We start from the raw sequence: 12,808 nt of genomic DNA, 5'->3' as shown, positions 1-12,808 counted from the left end.
CCGGAGCCGGCTGCAGGACCTTCTGCTCCCGAATACAGTGCAAGGACTGTGGCGAGTTCTTTTACAGTTTTGCTGTATTTCTTGACCATCAAGAACAGGCCGGTCATGGCTATTTCGCGAAATCAGTCGAGAAGCCAGTCGAGAAGCCAGTCGAGAAGCCAGTCGAGAAGCCAGTCGAGAAGCCAGTCGAGAAGCCAGCCGAAAAGCCAACGATAGAGGACAAGGCAGGAGATGCCAGCGTTTCAGTATACAAATGCACCGACTGTGGCAGGCTATATCGCGAGGTTAACTCATTCCAGACCCATTTGGCCTGGAATCATGGGCGTCGTTCCACATACCCCAATAAACATCTCACAAAGTTGAGCCCCGAAGAGGCCGATGCTCCCGCCAAGAAGGTCACGTCAGGATTCAGATGCAAGCCATGCAACGAACCTTTCCGTAACCAGTATCTACTTGCAAGGCACTGGAGGAAAACGCACTAGGACGCCTGGTGGGCATTATTCGACAAGGACAACATCTCGGATGAATCCATCTCGTACTCGGACTTCCAGAACTATGATGATTACAATCAAGACGACATGCTGGATGACCTTAGGCAGATAAACTCGTGGTCTTCCAAGAAGAAGAACATGGTCCCCTGCATCACCTGCTGGAAGAAGTTCAGAACCACTTCCCAGATGGTGGAACACGTGGAGATGCGCGAATGCCACTCTTATATTGCTGCTCATTCTATCAAATGGGCTGTTCACAGGAGTGATCAGAGCGTGATATCGGGTTGCTACTCTGATGGCAAGTTCCAGTGCCCCGATTGTGAAGCCCGCTTTGACCGCTTGAGTAGCTTGCTTCGTCATGCGGAGAGAAACGAGTGCCATGCTGATGTTGCTCAGGGCCCGATCAAGGCTTTTATGAAAGAGATGACGTGGCGTATGATAGAGGGCGAACTCATTTAAACTGGTGTTTGGACTTTTGTGTTCGATTTTCCAAGGGTTCTACGGCTGTTTTCATTTGTAATGGGCTCTTTTCTTTCCCATTAAATTCTTTTAATCTAATAGGCGTTTTTCTGTCTAAACCAATGTCGGCGTAAGAGCAAACCTTGAGTTTCCATGCATCATATAGCCTCAGGCGGGACGAAAGTAGGAAGAAAGTAGTTGATTGTTTTCTTGTTGTCAGTCTCAGATTCGGTCTGCATGCTTCGTTTGGGTTCCATCTGATATTATCTACAACGGTTGCTCCGTTGAAACGGTATACGTTAGATGGTGGCGCCGATTGGCCAATCACACTGCACGCTTTATTCTTGATCCGCTTCCATTTCGTTGCTTTTGCAACCTCATTTCATGTCATTGTCCACTGCATCTTTCTCCAATTCTCTAAACACAACCTGCCAGTCTCTTCTCCTTAGATGATTCTCCTCCTGTGATTATAAAAAATGGCCGCTGATAATCCTGCAGAGGCCTCAGCTGCAAAGCCTGAGGCCAAGCCAGTCAATTGTAATATCTGCAACAAGTCGTTTCCCCACAAAGGCTCACTTAGGCGTCATCGGCAGAGCAAACATCCTGTCAAGAAAGAAGAAGTAGACGCGTCTGAGCCAGGACAAGATACAGAAGCAGCGAGCACCTTTGATTGCGAACTTTGCAAGCAGTCATTTCCGCGCCAATCCTCATTGACACAGCATCAGCGGAGCAAACATGGCCCCCGGAAGCCTGAAGCCTCAGATACTTCTGCCACACAAACACAAACTCAAGCTGCGAAGACTCAGCCAGAAGAAGCTACTTCTGCCAAACCAGAAGGCGATAAGAGCCGGGAAAGTAAGGCCATATGTTTAATTTGCAACACGTCTTTCAGTCATCGAGGTGCCTTGCACCAGCACAAGAGAACCAAGCATCGTACTGTGAAAACGGATGCCGATACTCCCGCCAAGGAAGAGGACAAGACTCCGGATGTCGAAGAAAAAATAATCAACTGTGATATTTGCGACAAGTCGTTCACCAGCCGAAATTCACTCCGAAGGCATCTGAAGAGCAAGCATACCTCCACTAAGAAAGGCAAGGGCCCAGCAAAGAGTTCAGCGAAAAATGGCAATGCAGTTGGCTCCTCAAAGCAAGTGCATACGACGCTGAAGGAGAGACATATTGCTGGATCTCAGAAGTTCAAGTGCCTATGCTGCAATGAGAACTTTCCTTCTGAGGATGCTCTTATGAAGCATCAAGCAGAGCAACGTCTCGAAGCGATGAGAAAGGTGATGGAGAATATGACCCTGATTGCCTCTGGCATGAGAGTATTAAATGGGCAAGATGGCTCGGATGAGGAGAGTGAAGCGCCAGAGCTCGTCGAAGAGACCGCCGCAGAAGAGAAGAAAGCCACAAACATGCATCAATGCACGCTTTGCGATAAGAGCTTCCGTTTCAAATCTGCTCTCGTGCAGCATGGACTCATCAAGCATGCAGTGGCAGACGACACTGTTGCAGAGAGTTCAGGTCAAGGAGCACACGCAACTGCTGGAGGCAAGAAAGCAGGAGACGTTGACGAGGATGAGGGGGATAAACCCTATTGCCAGACGTGTCAAAAGACATTCCGCCACGCTAAGGGACTGGCAGATCATAGACTCAACAAACATGGCATCGTCGATCCCGAACCATCCTCAGACTCAAAGCAAGGCGTGCCTGAAAATCCAACTTTCAGATGCAGACCTTGTAACAAGACCTTCAGTCTTGTGTCTGCACTTCGTCAGCATCAGCGAGACAACCATCCCGAGATGCACAGACCGAGATATTCAGAGGATGAAATAATGAGACAACTACTGCGAATGGCAGTCCCGCCGTTTGGGGATGACGATGATGATTATGAGGACGAGGATTATGAAGACTATGAAGACGACGATGATCCTTTCTCGTACCCTGGCCACAGAGGACACCCGTTCGACTTCCCGGCTGGTATTCAACCTGGAGATATATACGACTCAGACGATCTGGACTATGGCTATTCTGGTTTCTCTGATGGCGATGACGATGAAGATGATTCCGACATCGACATGGAGATTGAACAAGGCCCACCAACGCTCTGTGCACACTGCAACGAGACTTTTCCGCAGATGTTACTGGTGGCACATCAATGGCATGTCCACGGTATCAGCCACCCAGCTGTCGTCGATGTTCAAGCCAAGATCGCAAAGGACGAATCCTACGGCCCCATTCGCCCCGTCTGCACGAGTTATCCTGACGCGAAGCGATTCCCCTTCTTCTTTGAAATCAAGTATTTCCTAAGGGATTGCCAATTCAGCTGTGGGCAGTCTTTCGAAACTGGCACCGAACGCATGAACCATGAGGTGGAGGCTCATAATCGTTGCATCACATGCGAGGCGTACTTCCAGACCCGGCCCGCGCTCGAAGTAAGTAACCCTTTGTATCCATGCCTTATCACAGCATTGACTCAAAACGCTTTTAGAATCATCAGGCCAAATCCAAAGTCGTCGATACCGTCGTCAGAGATTTCGACCACTGGCTTGAGTTCGCCGTCCCCGCACAAGTACACCACGAGAAGCAGAAAGCAAAAGCAGCTGGTAATCCTGACCCCAGCAAAAACATCGGCTGCATCACCTGTGAACGCAAGTTCAACAAAGCATCCACGATGATGAAACATGTCGAGAATGGGAGATGTATCCCTGGCGTGAATGAGATGGATATATTTGTCCTCGGACAGAAATTCGCCGAAGTAGGAGCTCCCTGTACCAGGTTAGGAGGCTTCTTTTGCCCGATCTGTAACAGATCTTATATGGTGTTGAGTGAGCTTATTCAACATGCGGAGGGAGATGAGTGTAGTTTGAAGGTTCTGAATGGGCCGTTGCAGGAGTTGATTTCTTTGCTGATGATGGAGTTTATGGATATGATTATGGGGTTGGGTGCTTGGCCTGGAATAGAAGGGGTTGAAAGTATAAGATTATCTTTTGATATATACGATGGTTTGTCGATTTCTCTCGGGTGGTGCAAGCGCGATCATATACGGTGTGACCGCGCATTTGCTGGTATCCCAAGTTTGAAGACTTGACAGACCGTTCGACTTGAAAACCCCTTGGTAGATTGCGATAAGCTCGGTCGAGGGCATTTGGGGAAGAAGACACTTCATGGAAAGATCACAAAATCATATGAGTAGGAGAACTAGGCTATGGTAGACAGGCAATTTCGTGCTACCTGATCTCCAGTCTGGCGTTGACTAGCCACACCTCAACCGCAAGATACAAGATATATAATGGTCCGTGAGTGGACGTTGGACATCAAAGCTACTTCTGAGATCTCAGACCTCATGGAGTATCACGCTGAAAATAACTAAAAGACTGCGAGGAGACATGCAGCTCCGCTCTCGGGCTCCGAGTAAGCTTTGAACAGAAGATCAGAAACCTATTAACAGCAGCTATGCCTTCTTCATAGCATAGACTGACAAAGGAATTGAACATCAGACCATAGGGTAGGCTTGTTAAACCGGTTGGCATATGTTAATATCTGACCTGGGTCTTGGCATCTCCTGAACAGTAGTGATGGAGATGAGCTGGTCAACCTGAATACTGACGGGCCTCATCGGAAGCAGAAAAACGCACGACTTATACCTTTGCTATATGAATAAAGATTATATGGGCTGCTGGAACACATGGACGACCGATTAATGACAGTAACCGCGATGCATGCATACTTGCGGCACGGTAACTCACTCATGGAGAACAACGTATTTGGTCCGGGAAATGACATTTGCTGACGAATGAAACAACATCAAACGGTGATGTTTTGTGCAACTTGGGAACGAGTCTTGAAACGTACTCAAGACATTGAAACGTGAATGGTAAGCACAGTTGCAACTCGCAGAAACGTCGGGTGACGAGAATGCATGATGGGGTGCTGACGAGTCCGACATGCGGTCGAATCAACCAATAACCGAGGGGCAGCAGTCTGGGGAAGCTCGCCTTTTGGGACGCTTACCCGAAGATGACAAAGGTTCGATAGTCAATTGCCAAAGTTGGGCAGGCAGACCCATATAGTTTTCGCATATTGGCTGGCTGAAAGTGTCTCGTGTGGCGTAGAGATGGAAATGGAAATGGTGCCGCCGTACAGAGCGACCTCTGTGGGTTACATAACGACGCCCGGTGTCGTCACAAGGCAGACTCTCGCGTTAGACCGACTTTACATGCCTTGTGCGTCACCATGTAACAGCCGTTAGCTGCTGCTGCATAACCGGAAGGCTTATCAAGTGACAGGCCAGTCAATCTGAAGCATGTTCTGGAAGACTGTGACGACCTGCCCGCAATGACAGGTGGACTTCCCTTGGTGGTGGACCCTTTTGGCCAAGTCTGTCCACCCATCTGGGGCTGTCCATTTAGATCCCTGTCGCCCAAAGTGCTAACTGGAATATCGTCAGCAGCTGAACGAAGAACAGACGTATCGCAAAGATGACATGCTTGACGAAACATCCAGGCATCTTCTGGTCATCTTCGCTAAAGCACGGGCATCTCAACCGATGGCAGGGAGGATCACAAGCCAAATTTAAGATAGTCGGCTCCAGATCTCATCTCAGGGGATGCCTCACTCCAGGTCTCAGATAACAGAGCCTAATCATCGTCAATGGAATCTTGGGGACCATCCCGAAATGTTCGGGCCCAATACCAGACCCCAAGTGCCGCTTGGTGTGCCGGATGTCTACGGGCGCCGATCTTGATGATGGCACACGAAAGAAAACAGAGGCACAATTCCATGGTCCATTTTCCAGGCGGAATAAGAGCGTCAGAGGTTCAGCGCCCAACGACCGGCAGGGTATCATCAGAATCGAACCATGTTGATATGCGCCGTGACCGGGTGGTGGAGGGGATTCTGAGTGGAGGTCCGTCTTTCGCTGACAGCTTTCCAATCGCGAGAATCGACAACGGCCCGAACGCCGCAATTAATTTGAGAAGCAATCCTCCATTCCAACTTGTGACACAGTGCTCACTGCTTGAGACCTTCTGAATGTTCTGGCCAGTCTCGTTTATGTTTCGTGTGTAAGCTGAAGCGAATGCAAGATATTCATACGCAATTGAAACATGGTGCAGCGGCATGTTTCTTGTCACAGGTATTGCGGTCCATCGCAAAGATATGCGTGATATCTTGCTGCAACTGTCCACGTCCGTTGGTTACCCAAGCTCCATGCATACTATTTAATGTTCAGCCGACGTCAAGTTGCCGACAACCATGTCACATCGGGTACACTCGCAGGGACGACTGTAACCCATGAACCGTAAGTTTGTAACCCAAACAATCCGTCCCTCAGACACAGTTGCTGCGAATTGCAGATGTCAAGTCTCAAGACCTGCAAACTTGGAGGTGTGATTCAGGTGACTTTGGCTGGCGGTAATCCACAGCTCGAACCCATGGAATGAATCGGCGTCTAACTCTAAGAACACCCCGCTTAAACCCCCAGCACTGGTCAAGTCAAGACCGCAATCCCAGGAAAAGGGGTACGCTCAAATAAAGGTAATTTGCGTATCCACAATATCAAGATGATGGCTTGCTCGTTTGGAGATGTAAAAGACAATACCTCCGATTGATGTTGACTTTGAAGAAAGGGGAAGGAGAACGTGCCAAGATGTGGAAACACGCGCTTTGATTGCAGAGGATACTGTAAGTGGGCTTTGGCAAGCTGTTGCGGTGCAACATCCATTGTTGATATTGCGTTAATGCGATTCATGTTTGGATATATCTGTACTGGTTATTGCCGATCCAAAACCTATCTGCGTTCTCTGCCAGTATAATCCACTGTTTTACCTGGAGCGCCAAGTTTACAGGATGAGGTGCATCCCTAAGCGACCCGTCTTGGTTCATCTCCCATGCAAGTTTGCGCTGTTGTACCTGAACCGTGCTTCACGAGAGAGGTTTGTCATGTCTGTGTGCTTTTGATACACGCATGGAGCAGGCAAAAGACCCTGGGCATCCCAGAAGATCGCGAAGCACTGGAGCGCTGGAAGCCTGCGGATGGCGCGATGAGTTTCGGCCGAGGTTTAGTGAGAGGCCGGGATAAACCTGCCCGGGGAAGGGTGCTGGTACAGTGTCGTTATCTTGGGGTCCAGTGATTTTCCGCTAGGGCCATAGTGCAATTGGATTGAGTTGTTGCAGATTCCGGTAGAAGCAGATCAATGAGGCACTCTGTTTGAAGTTGATGATAACCTCTTGTTTCGATATCAATGAATTCGCACAGTGTTTCTGTCTCCCCAGCTGCACTGGCAACCCACCCGTCGTGGACATCATCTGCTGGCATCGTGGAGCGTGGAGTTGCGTTGCTGGCAAAAGGGCCAAGAAACGAGAAATGGCACCCCCCACACGTCGTCATTTCACACTCCGTTATTAGCCCCGTTATCGAATCAAAAGAGGATTGGGCCCGGCGCCTGGGCGTTCAACGGACAACGGGCGACCAGCTCTAGCCTCTACTATGCCAGGGGATGTTGAAGACCGGTACTGCGCTGTACTGTAGTTTCTTTATTACCAGGTAAAATAAGTGCAATGGTAGGAGAAACATCAGCATAGAAAGGAGAAAAGAGGTGTCAGCTTTGCTTTTGTTGGAATAATCGATCCTGTCACAGAATGCATGTCTCGTTTATACCCCGACATTGCAAAAAATCCCATGGATCGAGTGTTCTTTCGTGCTGGCAGGTAGGTTCAGGTACCTTACTGCACCGTGACGGGATTGCCTATACCTCAGGTTCTGCCAAACGAGGTACAAGCAGTTCATGTACTCCGCCTTTTAGCCTGGTCGGGCTGTCATACAATGAACCGCCATGATTTGCATGCCGTAAAACAGCCGATACTTTGGTCCAAGTACTTGATTTACCCGCACCTCAGGCCTCAACTGGCAACTGGCACCTGCCAACTACGAGCCCCCAAAAGTCACTCTCCGGCCTGTGCCCACTACGAAATGGCCCTGTTCCTTCCTGTCCAGTGAGTTTCCACTGTTCACTCCCCACGGCACGACGCTACTTGCTGATTTGATTGATTGATGGGCAAGAGAAGCCAGGCTAGGCTTGCTCCTTCTCCTTTCCCGCTCGCTCGGCCCTGGTTTTTTTCTCCCCCCATTCAATTCTAACCCAACCTATCCCGTCACGCCCTGTCCAAGTCGACGAGTCGTTCATCATCTTAAACCACCACCACCTTTTTCCCTTTCCCTTCTCTCCCTCTTACCTTTACGGTACCTCTTCCTATTTCTTCCTCCGCCTCGATTTTCCCGTCTGCCTTGCAGCGGCTTTCGTCTCGATAAGCGTTCTTCCGGTCCGTCGTGTTCAACTCGTCTCTCGTCTCGTCACCGACTTCTTGCGATTTTTTTTTAATTCTTCGCACTTTTGCTCCGTCCCTCCGAGACCCTCGCGTGGTTTATTCCCGAGAATACGGCCCGTGGCGAGTAAACGTAAACCTTGCCTTGCGCTCACTTTCTCAACGAAGCGGCAAAAGGTCACCGACGAAGCTTAATCATATTCTTATCTCTCTTGGGTGAGTCGAGACCTCGACGCACAGGGTTACGGTCGATTTGTCAACGTGTTGCGACGAGGGGCCCCGGAGCGTTAGGTGGTGGTTTTTGATGGATCCATGTCTTAGCTGGCCGACGGTGCGCATCTTGACGTCGGCCACGGCGGCAAATTTCCTCATCACCTTGCGTATCGTCCTTGTTTCTGGCACCGCTCTTGCATTGCGCTGCACATCGCCGTCGCATTCTGTCGTCAACATCCCGCAACAACACCAAACTAACCAGACATTCTACCAATAGACCCTCATCCGAGATTTGAAAGAGCCCGAGCCGAATCGTCCACGTCCCGGTTTTCCCCACTCAACCCCGAGAACATTGCAACATGTCCTACTACGACAACCCTCAGGCCCAGTGGTCGTCTTCTACTCCCAGCACCCAGCAGAACAACTGGGAGCACCAGGGTTCGACTACTCCGGTCCGCGCAGGTACGCCAGATCCACGATCGACCGATACGGAGTTGTAATTAACGCATTGATTTGTACAGGCGCCAGCGGCCCCCAGCCCCAGGATGACTACGCCTTCTCGTATCAATTCGATGGTATGTGATGCAATACGCCCAGAGATTTTGTCGACTTCGATTGTCCTTAAAGTCAGTGTCGACGGCACGACTTGGCCGGCATATTCGAAGCCCAAACAATCTCGACTCTACGAATGAAACAAACTGACCCAATTATAGAGGTCGATCGAGCATACGAGAACTTGCAAAAGTCTGGCAAGGGCTATGGAATGGGTGGTCGCCGTGAGTTTTCTATCCTGCGCTACTAAGCCTGCCATTCCGACATGAACGGATGAATTGGTCTGGTTGAGTGTACCATCAAACATACTGACAAGATCATGCAGACTCCCGTGGTTCCCATCACACCCCCGGCCCCCGCCCGCACTCGGTAAACAACTTTGATGACGCCCGTGGCCAGGGACCCAATCTGCAAAACTTCTACGCAAACCAGCGTCATCAACCTTCACGAGGCTCCAACGAGGCAGAGCAGGTCATGCAGGCTAAGAGACGGATGGCAGCTCAGCGGGAGCGAGAGCTTCGAAACCTGCACACAGAGCAGCAATATCAGCGAAGTAGGCCTCCCTCTACTGTGTAGCACATTCAACTATGACAAAGAAACAAGATGGCATATAGAGAAAAATAATGTGGTCATGGGCGACCGAAAATGTCGTTGCCCAGACGCCGCTCGTGTTTCTTCCCTCCCAATTTTGAGCAGCATCTATGTAATATCGTCGAGTTTGTTGAGCATGGGCTAACAGCTTTTCTACGTAGCCGTCCTTTCCGAGGTGCCTCTGCCGCCCAACAAGCACATGTCCGAGGAGGAGACGCGAGAGTTGATTGCCCGTCAACGAAGTGCCCTCTATGGCGAGGGTCCTTTTGCAGACAAGGCAGGATACGTGGATGAGACTGGTAATGTCCGCACTGGTGCCCCTGTCCCTAGCGGACCCTCTAGCATCCGTGGACACTCCCCTCTTGCCTATGACAGCGTAGGCCGTGCTCCCCCTACTGGCGAGGCTGGCACTCCCGTCTCTGGTGATGCCCACGGTCCTCCCACCGAGCCCAACTCGCGACCTCACAGCAGAGTCAGCCCACAGGCTGCTGGACCCACAAACAAGGTCTTTGACAATGCTGTGGGTAACCAGAGCCGTACAAGTACATCCAGCCCAACTGGCGGCTCTCCCTCTCGGGATATGAATGCTGGCTCCAAGCCCAACCAGGCTGGTGCCTCTGTGGCTCCCATTGGAACTCGTCCTTCTGGTACACCCACAACTTCTGCTTCATCGAAGCGATCCACCACTCCTCTTGCCTCCCCCGGTGGCTGGGGACGTGGCAATGGCGTTTGGGGTCAGTCGTCCGGTCTCGGTGCTCCTGCTAGTGTCTGGGGTTAGAGAGGTCCGCTCACCAAGGATTAGGAGTCGCAACAAGGCGCAGGATTTAAAGTTGCATTTGGGACGGCGCAGAGGTAAACGTGCATTGCGGTCGGTATCTTTGGCGAGTACAGTCTTTGGTAACTCACATCTCGAGTTGAAGATGGTGCGAACATTGCAGGGCATTCGGATCTGGCGAGAGCCAACTGATACTCCAAGGTCACAGGTGTTGAAGGGACGGCATCGACTAGGGAGTTGACATTGTTTTTCTGTTTTATTTCGGCAGGAGGTTACGAATTGGTGAACTGGGAGTTGCATTCGAACATTACTGGGGCGTCGCGATATCGTCTCGTTTATACTTTGAGGGCAGGAAAAACGGTGCCGGGTATGAAGGAACGGGCAGGATGGTTACAGTCTCGGACTCGGAATCGAGATGTTTCGGAGTCTTTGGCCTGGACGAAACTGTCGGTCTGGCTCACCGTGGGAGCGGCAACTATATACCCAACAGGGCGGTTCTTACGGCGTTCACTCTGTTTACGACGACCGATCAGCCTGCGAAATCGACTACGGCATGTGTTAGCATCAACTGCGTAGCGCGTTCGGAGTACCTTTCACGATGGAGGCATTTGAGTTGTCGGCGCGCATACCATGGTAATGGATTGGAAGGGAACCTACAAGGGCTTGTTTATGCTCACGAATCGGCGAGCGAAAAGGAATGTGTTTTATATACGGCGAAAAGCACTATAAAAAGACAAAAAAAAAGAGAAGACAAAAATGGCATCTCAAGGGGTTCAAGGTGGATCAAGGTTAGGGTCAGTTATCTTTCATGTCTCTCGTTTGTACTGGTTTGGGGCGAGGTTTCGGTTTGGGACAGGTTAATAGGAAACGGTTCTATAAGGGTTGTTTTCGCAAGGGAAAGGAGAAATTGTTTTCTGACTTTGAGATTTTGCTTAGGCTGGGGTAGGCAGGGTTGATAGTAATTGCGAGAAGGATCGGGGATAAAGGTAATACAAGTTTATTACGGAGTTGATCTGTTGGACGAGTAAATGTGCCTTGTGAGACATGCATGCTGTGCGAGGTGGCGGTCGAGACACGAGATGGGAGCAGGCCAGAATCACTTTAAGTGCTGATGCCAAACTGTGACAGCACTTTATTGAGGTGATAAAAATAAACAATCAGATTAACTAGGAAACCCTATCTTGCGTTAATTAAACTAATTAAAGGTAACATATTGTATTGTGTGAATGATGAGGAGAATTGCATATGCGCGTCATGGGAATGTCCGGAGCCCCCACCCGAAGACCGTGTCCGAACGGTCTTCTCCCCGCCTAAACCCTCAATCGGGGCCCCGAGTGGAGGCACCGGTGAGCATCTCATATGCATCTTGCAGGCAAGCTGCAGATGTAGTTGGTGAGGGGAGGGGAATGGATGACGGTTACACTACGTGACGCGATTCTTTTGTTTATCTTTTTCCGTGTAGGTACATATAGCTCATAGCTCGCGCTTCTTATTTACTCTGTTCAACTGTATATTGTGTTGTTGCAAACACCGACAAAATGCCCTCCTTTGACGAAAAGAAAGCTTACGTTGAGCAAGAAGAAACATTCTTCGATGATGGGCGGGAGATTGAGCTTCTGCATTACATCTATGGTCGGTCAGACATTGATGAGCTTCGAGGTTCGCCGGAGCGTGTTCTTCAAGCCATTGATGAGTTTGGACGCACGAAGAAGTATCTCATGAACGTGGGCGAGGACAAGGGCAAGATTGTGACAGATCTCATCGCTGAGGTGAAGCCCAAAGTCATGGTACATCAATTGATCTCTCCTCTTGTGAAGAACATACTGATTGGTATAGGTTGAACTCGGAGGCTACGTCGGCTACTCAACCCTCCTCTTCGCCAACGCCGTCCGCAAGTCCGGAGGAACACATTACTTCTCCCTCGAGCGCAACCCCGAATTCGCCGCCGTGATAACATCCCTTCTCGACCTCTCCGGCCTGCGCGACATCGCCCGCGTCATCGTCGGTCCCAGCGACGCAGGCCTCGCCCGCCTGCACGCCAACGGGACAATCTCCAAGATCGACCTCATGTTCCTCGACCACTACAAGCCCGCGTACACGAGCGATCTCAAACTCTGCGAACGCTTGGGGCTCGTGGGACCGGGGAGTGTACTTGCGGCCGATAACGTCATCAAGCCGGGAAATCCACCGTACTTGGCGTATGTGAGGAGTAGTGTTGCGGAGAAGAGGGCTGCGAAAGGGGGGAATGAAAAGGAGGAGTTTGCGGATAGAACGGCGAAACAGTATTTGAAGAGGGAGGGCGAGGAGAAGATTAATGAGGAGGAGGGGGATCCGAATCTGGTGTATGAGAGTAAAGTGGTTCATAGCTTTGAGCCAACTGGGTGATCCTGTGAGTACCCGC

At 50.4% G+C, this 12,808-nt stretch overlaps 5 protein-coding genes across 6 annotated transcripts in view; 4 read left to right on the top strand and 1 right to left on the bottom strand.

Moving 5' to 3' along the window:
* The window catches only part of FVEG_00279 (hypothetical protein), a gene marked incomplete at both ends in the record, with an annotated part of 2,667 nt that extends 1,717 nt beyond the window's left edge, over nt 1-950 (top strand). The window contains 2 exons of the mRNA XM_018886712.1: nt 68-395; nt 483-950. Coding sequence (XP_018742320.1) covers nt 68-395; nt 483-950 — 796 coding nt within the window. The remainder of the gene's footprint in view (nt 1-67; nt 396-482) is intronic.
* Nucleotides 951-1,371: 421 nt separating this feature from the next.
* On the top strand, nt 1,372-4,172 carry FVEG_00280 (hypothetical protein). The gene is made up of 2 exons (XM_018886713.1): nt 1,372-3,385; nt 3,442-4,172. Exons 1-2 carry the CDS (start codon nt 1,427-1,429, stop codon nt 4,039-4,041), a joined length of 2,559 nt encoding a protein of 852 aa, XP_018742321.1. The 5' UTR covers nt 1,372-1,426; the 3' UTR covers nt 4,042-4,172.
* FVEG_14625 (hypothetical protein) lies at nt 3,931-5,639 on the bottom strand. Its single transcript, XM_018903557.1, has one exon. The coding sequence runs from the start codon at nt 5,450-5,452 to the stop codon at nt 5,135-5,137; it is 318 nt and encodes a 105-aa protein (XP_018742322.1). The 5' UTR covers nt 5,453-5,639; the 3' UTR covers nt 3,931-5,134.
* Nucleotides 5,640-7,954: 2,315 nt separating this feature from the next.
* Nucleotides 7,955-11,591, top strand: FVEG_00281 (hypothetical protein). Of its 2 annotated transcripts, XM_018886715.1 has the most exons (6): nt 7,955-8,492; nt 8,767-8,951; nt 9,011-9,064; nt 9,203-9,265; nt 9,367-9,594; nt 9,794-11,591. In XM_018886715.1, exons 2-6 carry the CDS (start codon nt 8,849-8,851, stop codon nt 10,408-10,410), a joined length of 1,065 nt encoding a protein of 354 aa, XP_018742324.1. In that variant the 5' UTR covers nt 7,955-8,492; nt 8,767-8,848; the 3' UTR covers nt 10,411-11,591. The 2 variants fall into 2 exon arrangements, with proteins under 2 accessions (XP_018742324.1, XP_018742323.1); XM_018886714.1 differs by having other exon boundaries at nt 7,955-8,951.
* A 304-nt stretch (nt 11,592-11,895) lies between these two features.
* Nucleotides 11,896-12,792, top strand: FVEG_00282 (catechol O-methyltransferase; the record flags this gene model as incomplete). Its single annotated transcript, XM_018886716.1, has 2 exons — nt 11,896-12,194; nt 12,244-12,792. Exons 1-2 carry the CDS (start codon nt 11,946-11,948, stop codon nt 12,790-12,792), a joined length of 798 nt encoding a protein of 265 aa, XP_018742325.1. The 5' UTR covers nt 11,896-11,945.
* Nucleotides 12,793-12,808: the final 16 nt, after the last annotated feature.

Source organism: Fusarium verticillioides, chromosome 1 (genome assembly GCF_000149555.1).
Source record: "Fusarium verticillioides 7600 chromosome 1, whole genome shotgun sequence".
NCBI classification, from domain to species: Eukaryota; Fungi; Ascomycota; class Sordariomycetes; order Hypocreales; family Nectriaceae; genus Fusarium; species Fusarium verticillioides.
This window is presented reverse-complemented; position numbering and strand designations above follow the sequence as displayed.

Bases quoted from the DNA above. Each gene is read 5' to 3' on its own strand.
- FVEG_00280 (XM_018886713.1), top strand. From the start codon at position 1,427: ATGGCCGCTGATAATCCTGCAGAGGCCTCAGCTGCAAAGCCTGAGGCC. The intron at 3,386-3,441 runs GTAAGTAACCCT...AAACGCTTTTAG, and splicing joins AGACCCGGCCCGCGCTCGAA to AATCATCAGGCCAAATCCAA.
- FVEG_14625 (XM_018903557.1), bottom strand. From the start codon at position 5,452: ATGTTTCGTCAAGCATGTCATCTTTGCGATACGTCTGTTCTTCGTTCA.
- FVEG_00281 (XM_018886715.1), top strand. From the start codon at position 8,849: ATGTCCTACTACGACAACCCTCAGGCCCAGTGGTCGTCTTCTACTCCC. The intron at 9,065-9,202 runs GTATGTGATGCA...ACCCAATTATAG, and splicing joins CTTCTCGTATCAATTCGATG to AGGTCGATCGAGCATACGAG. The intron at 9,266-9,366 runs GTGAGTTTTCTA...AAGATCATGCAG, and splicing joins CTATGGAATGGGTGGTCGCC to ACTCCCGTGGTTCCCATCAC.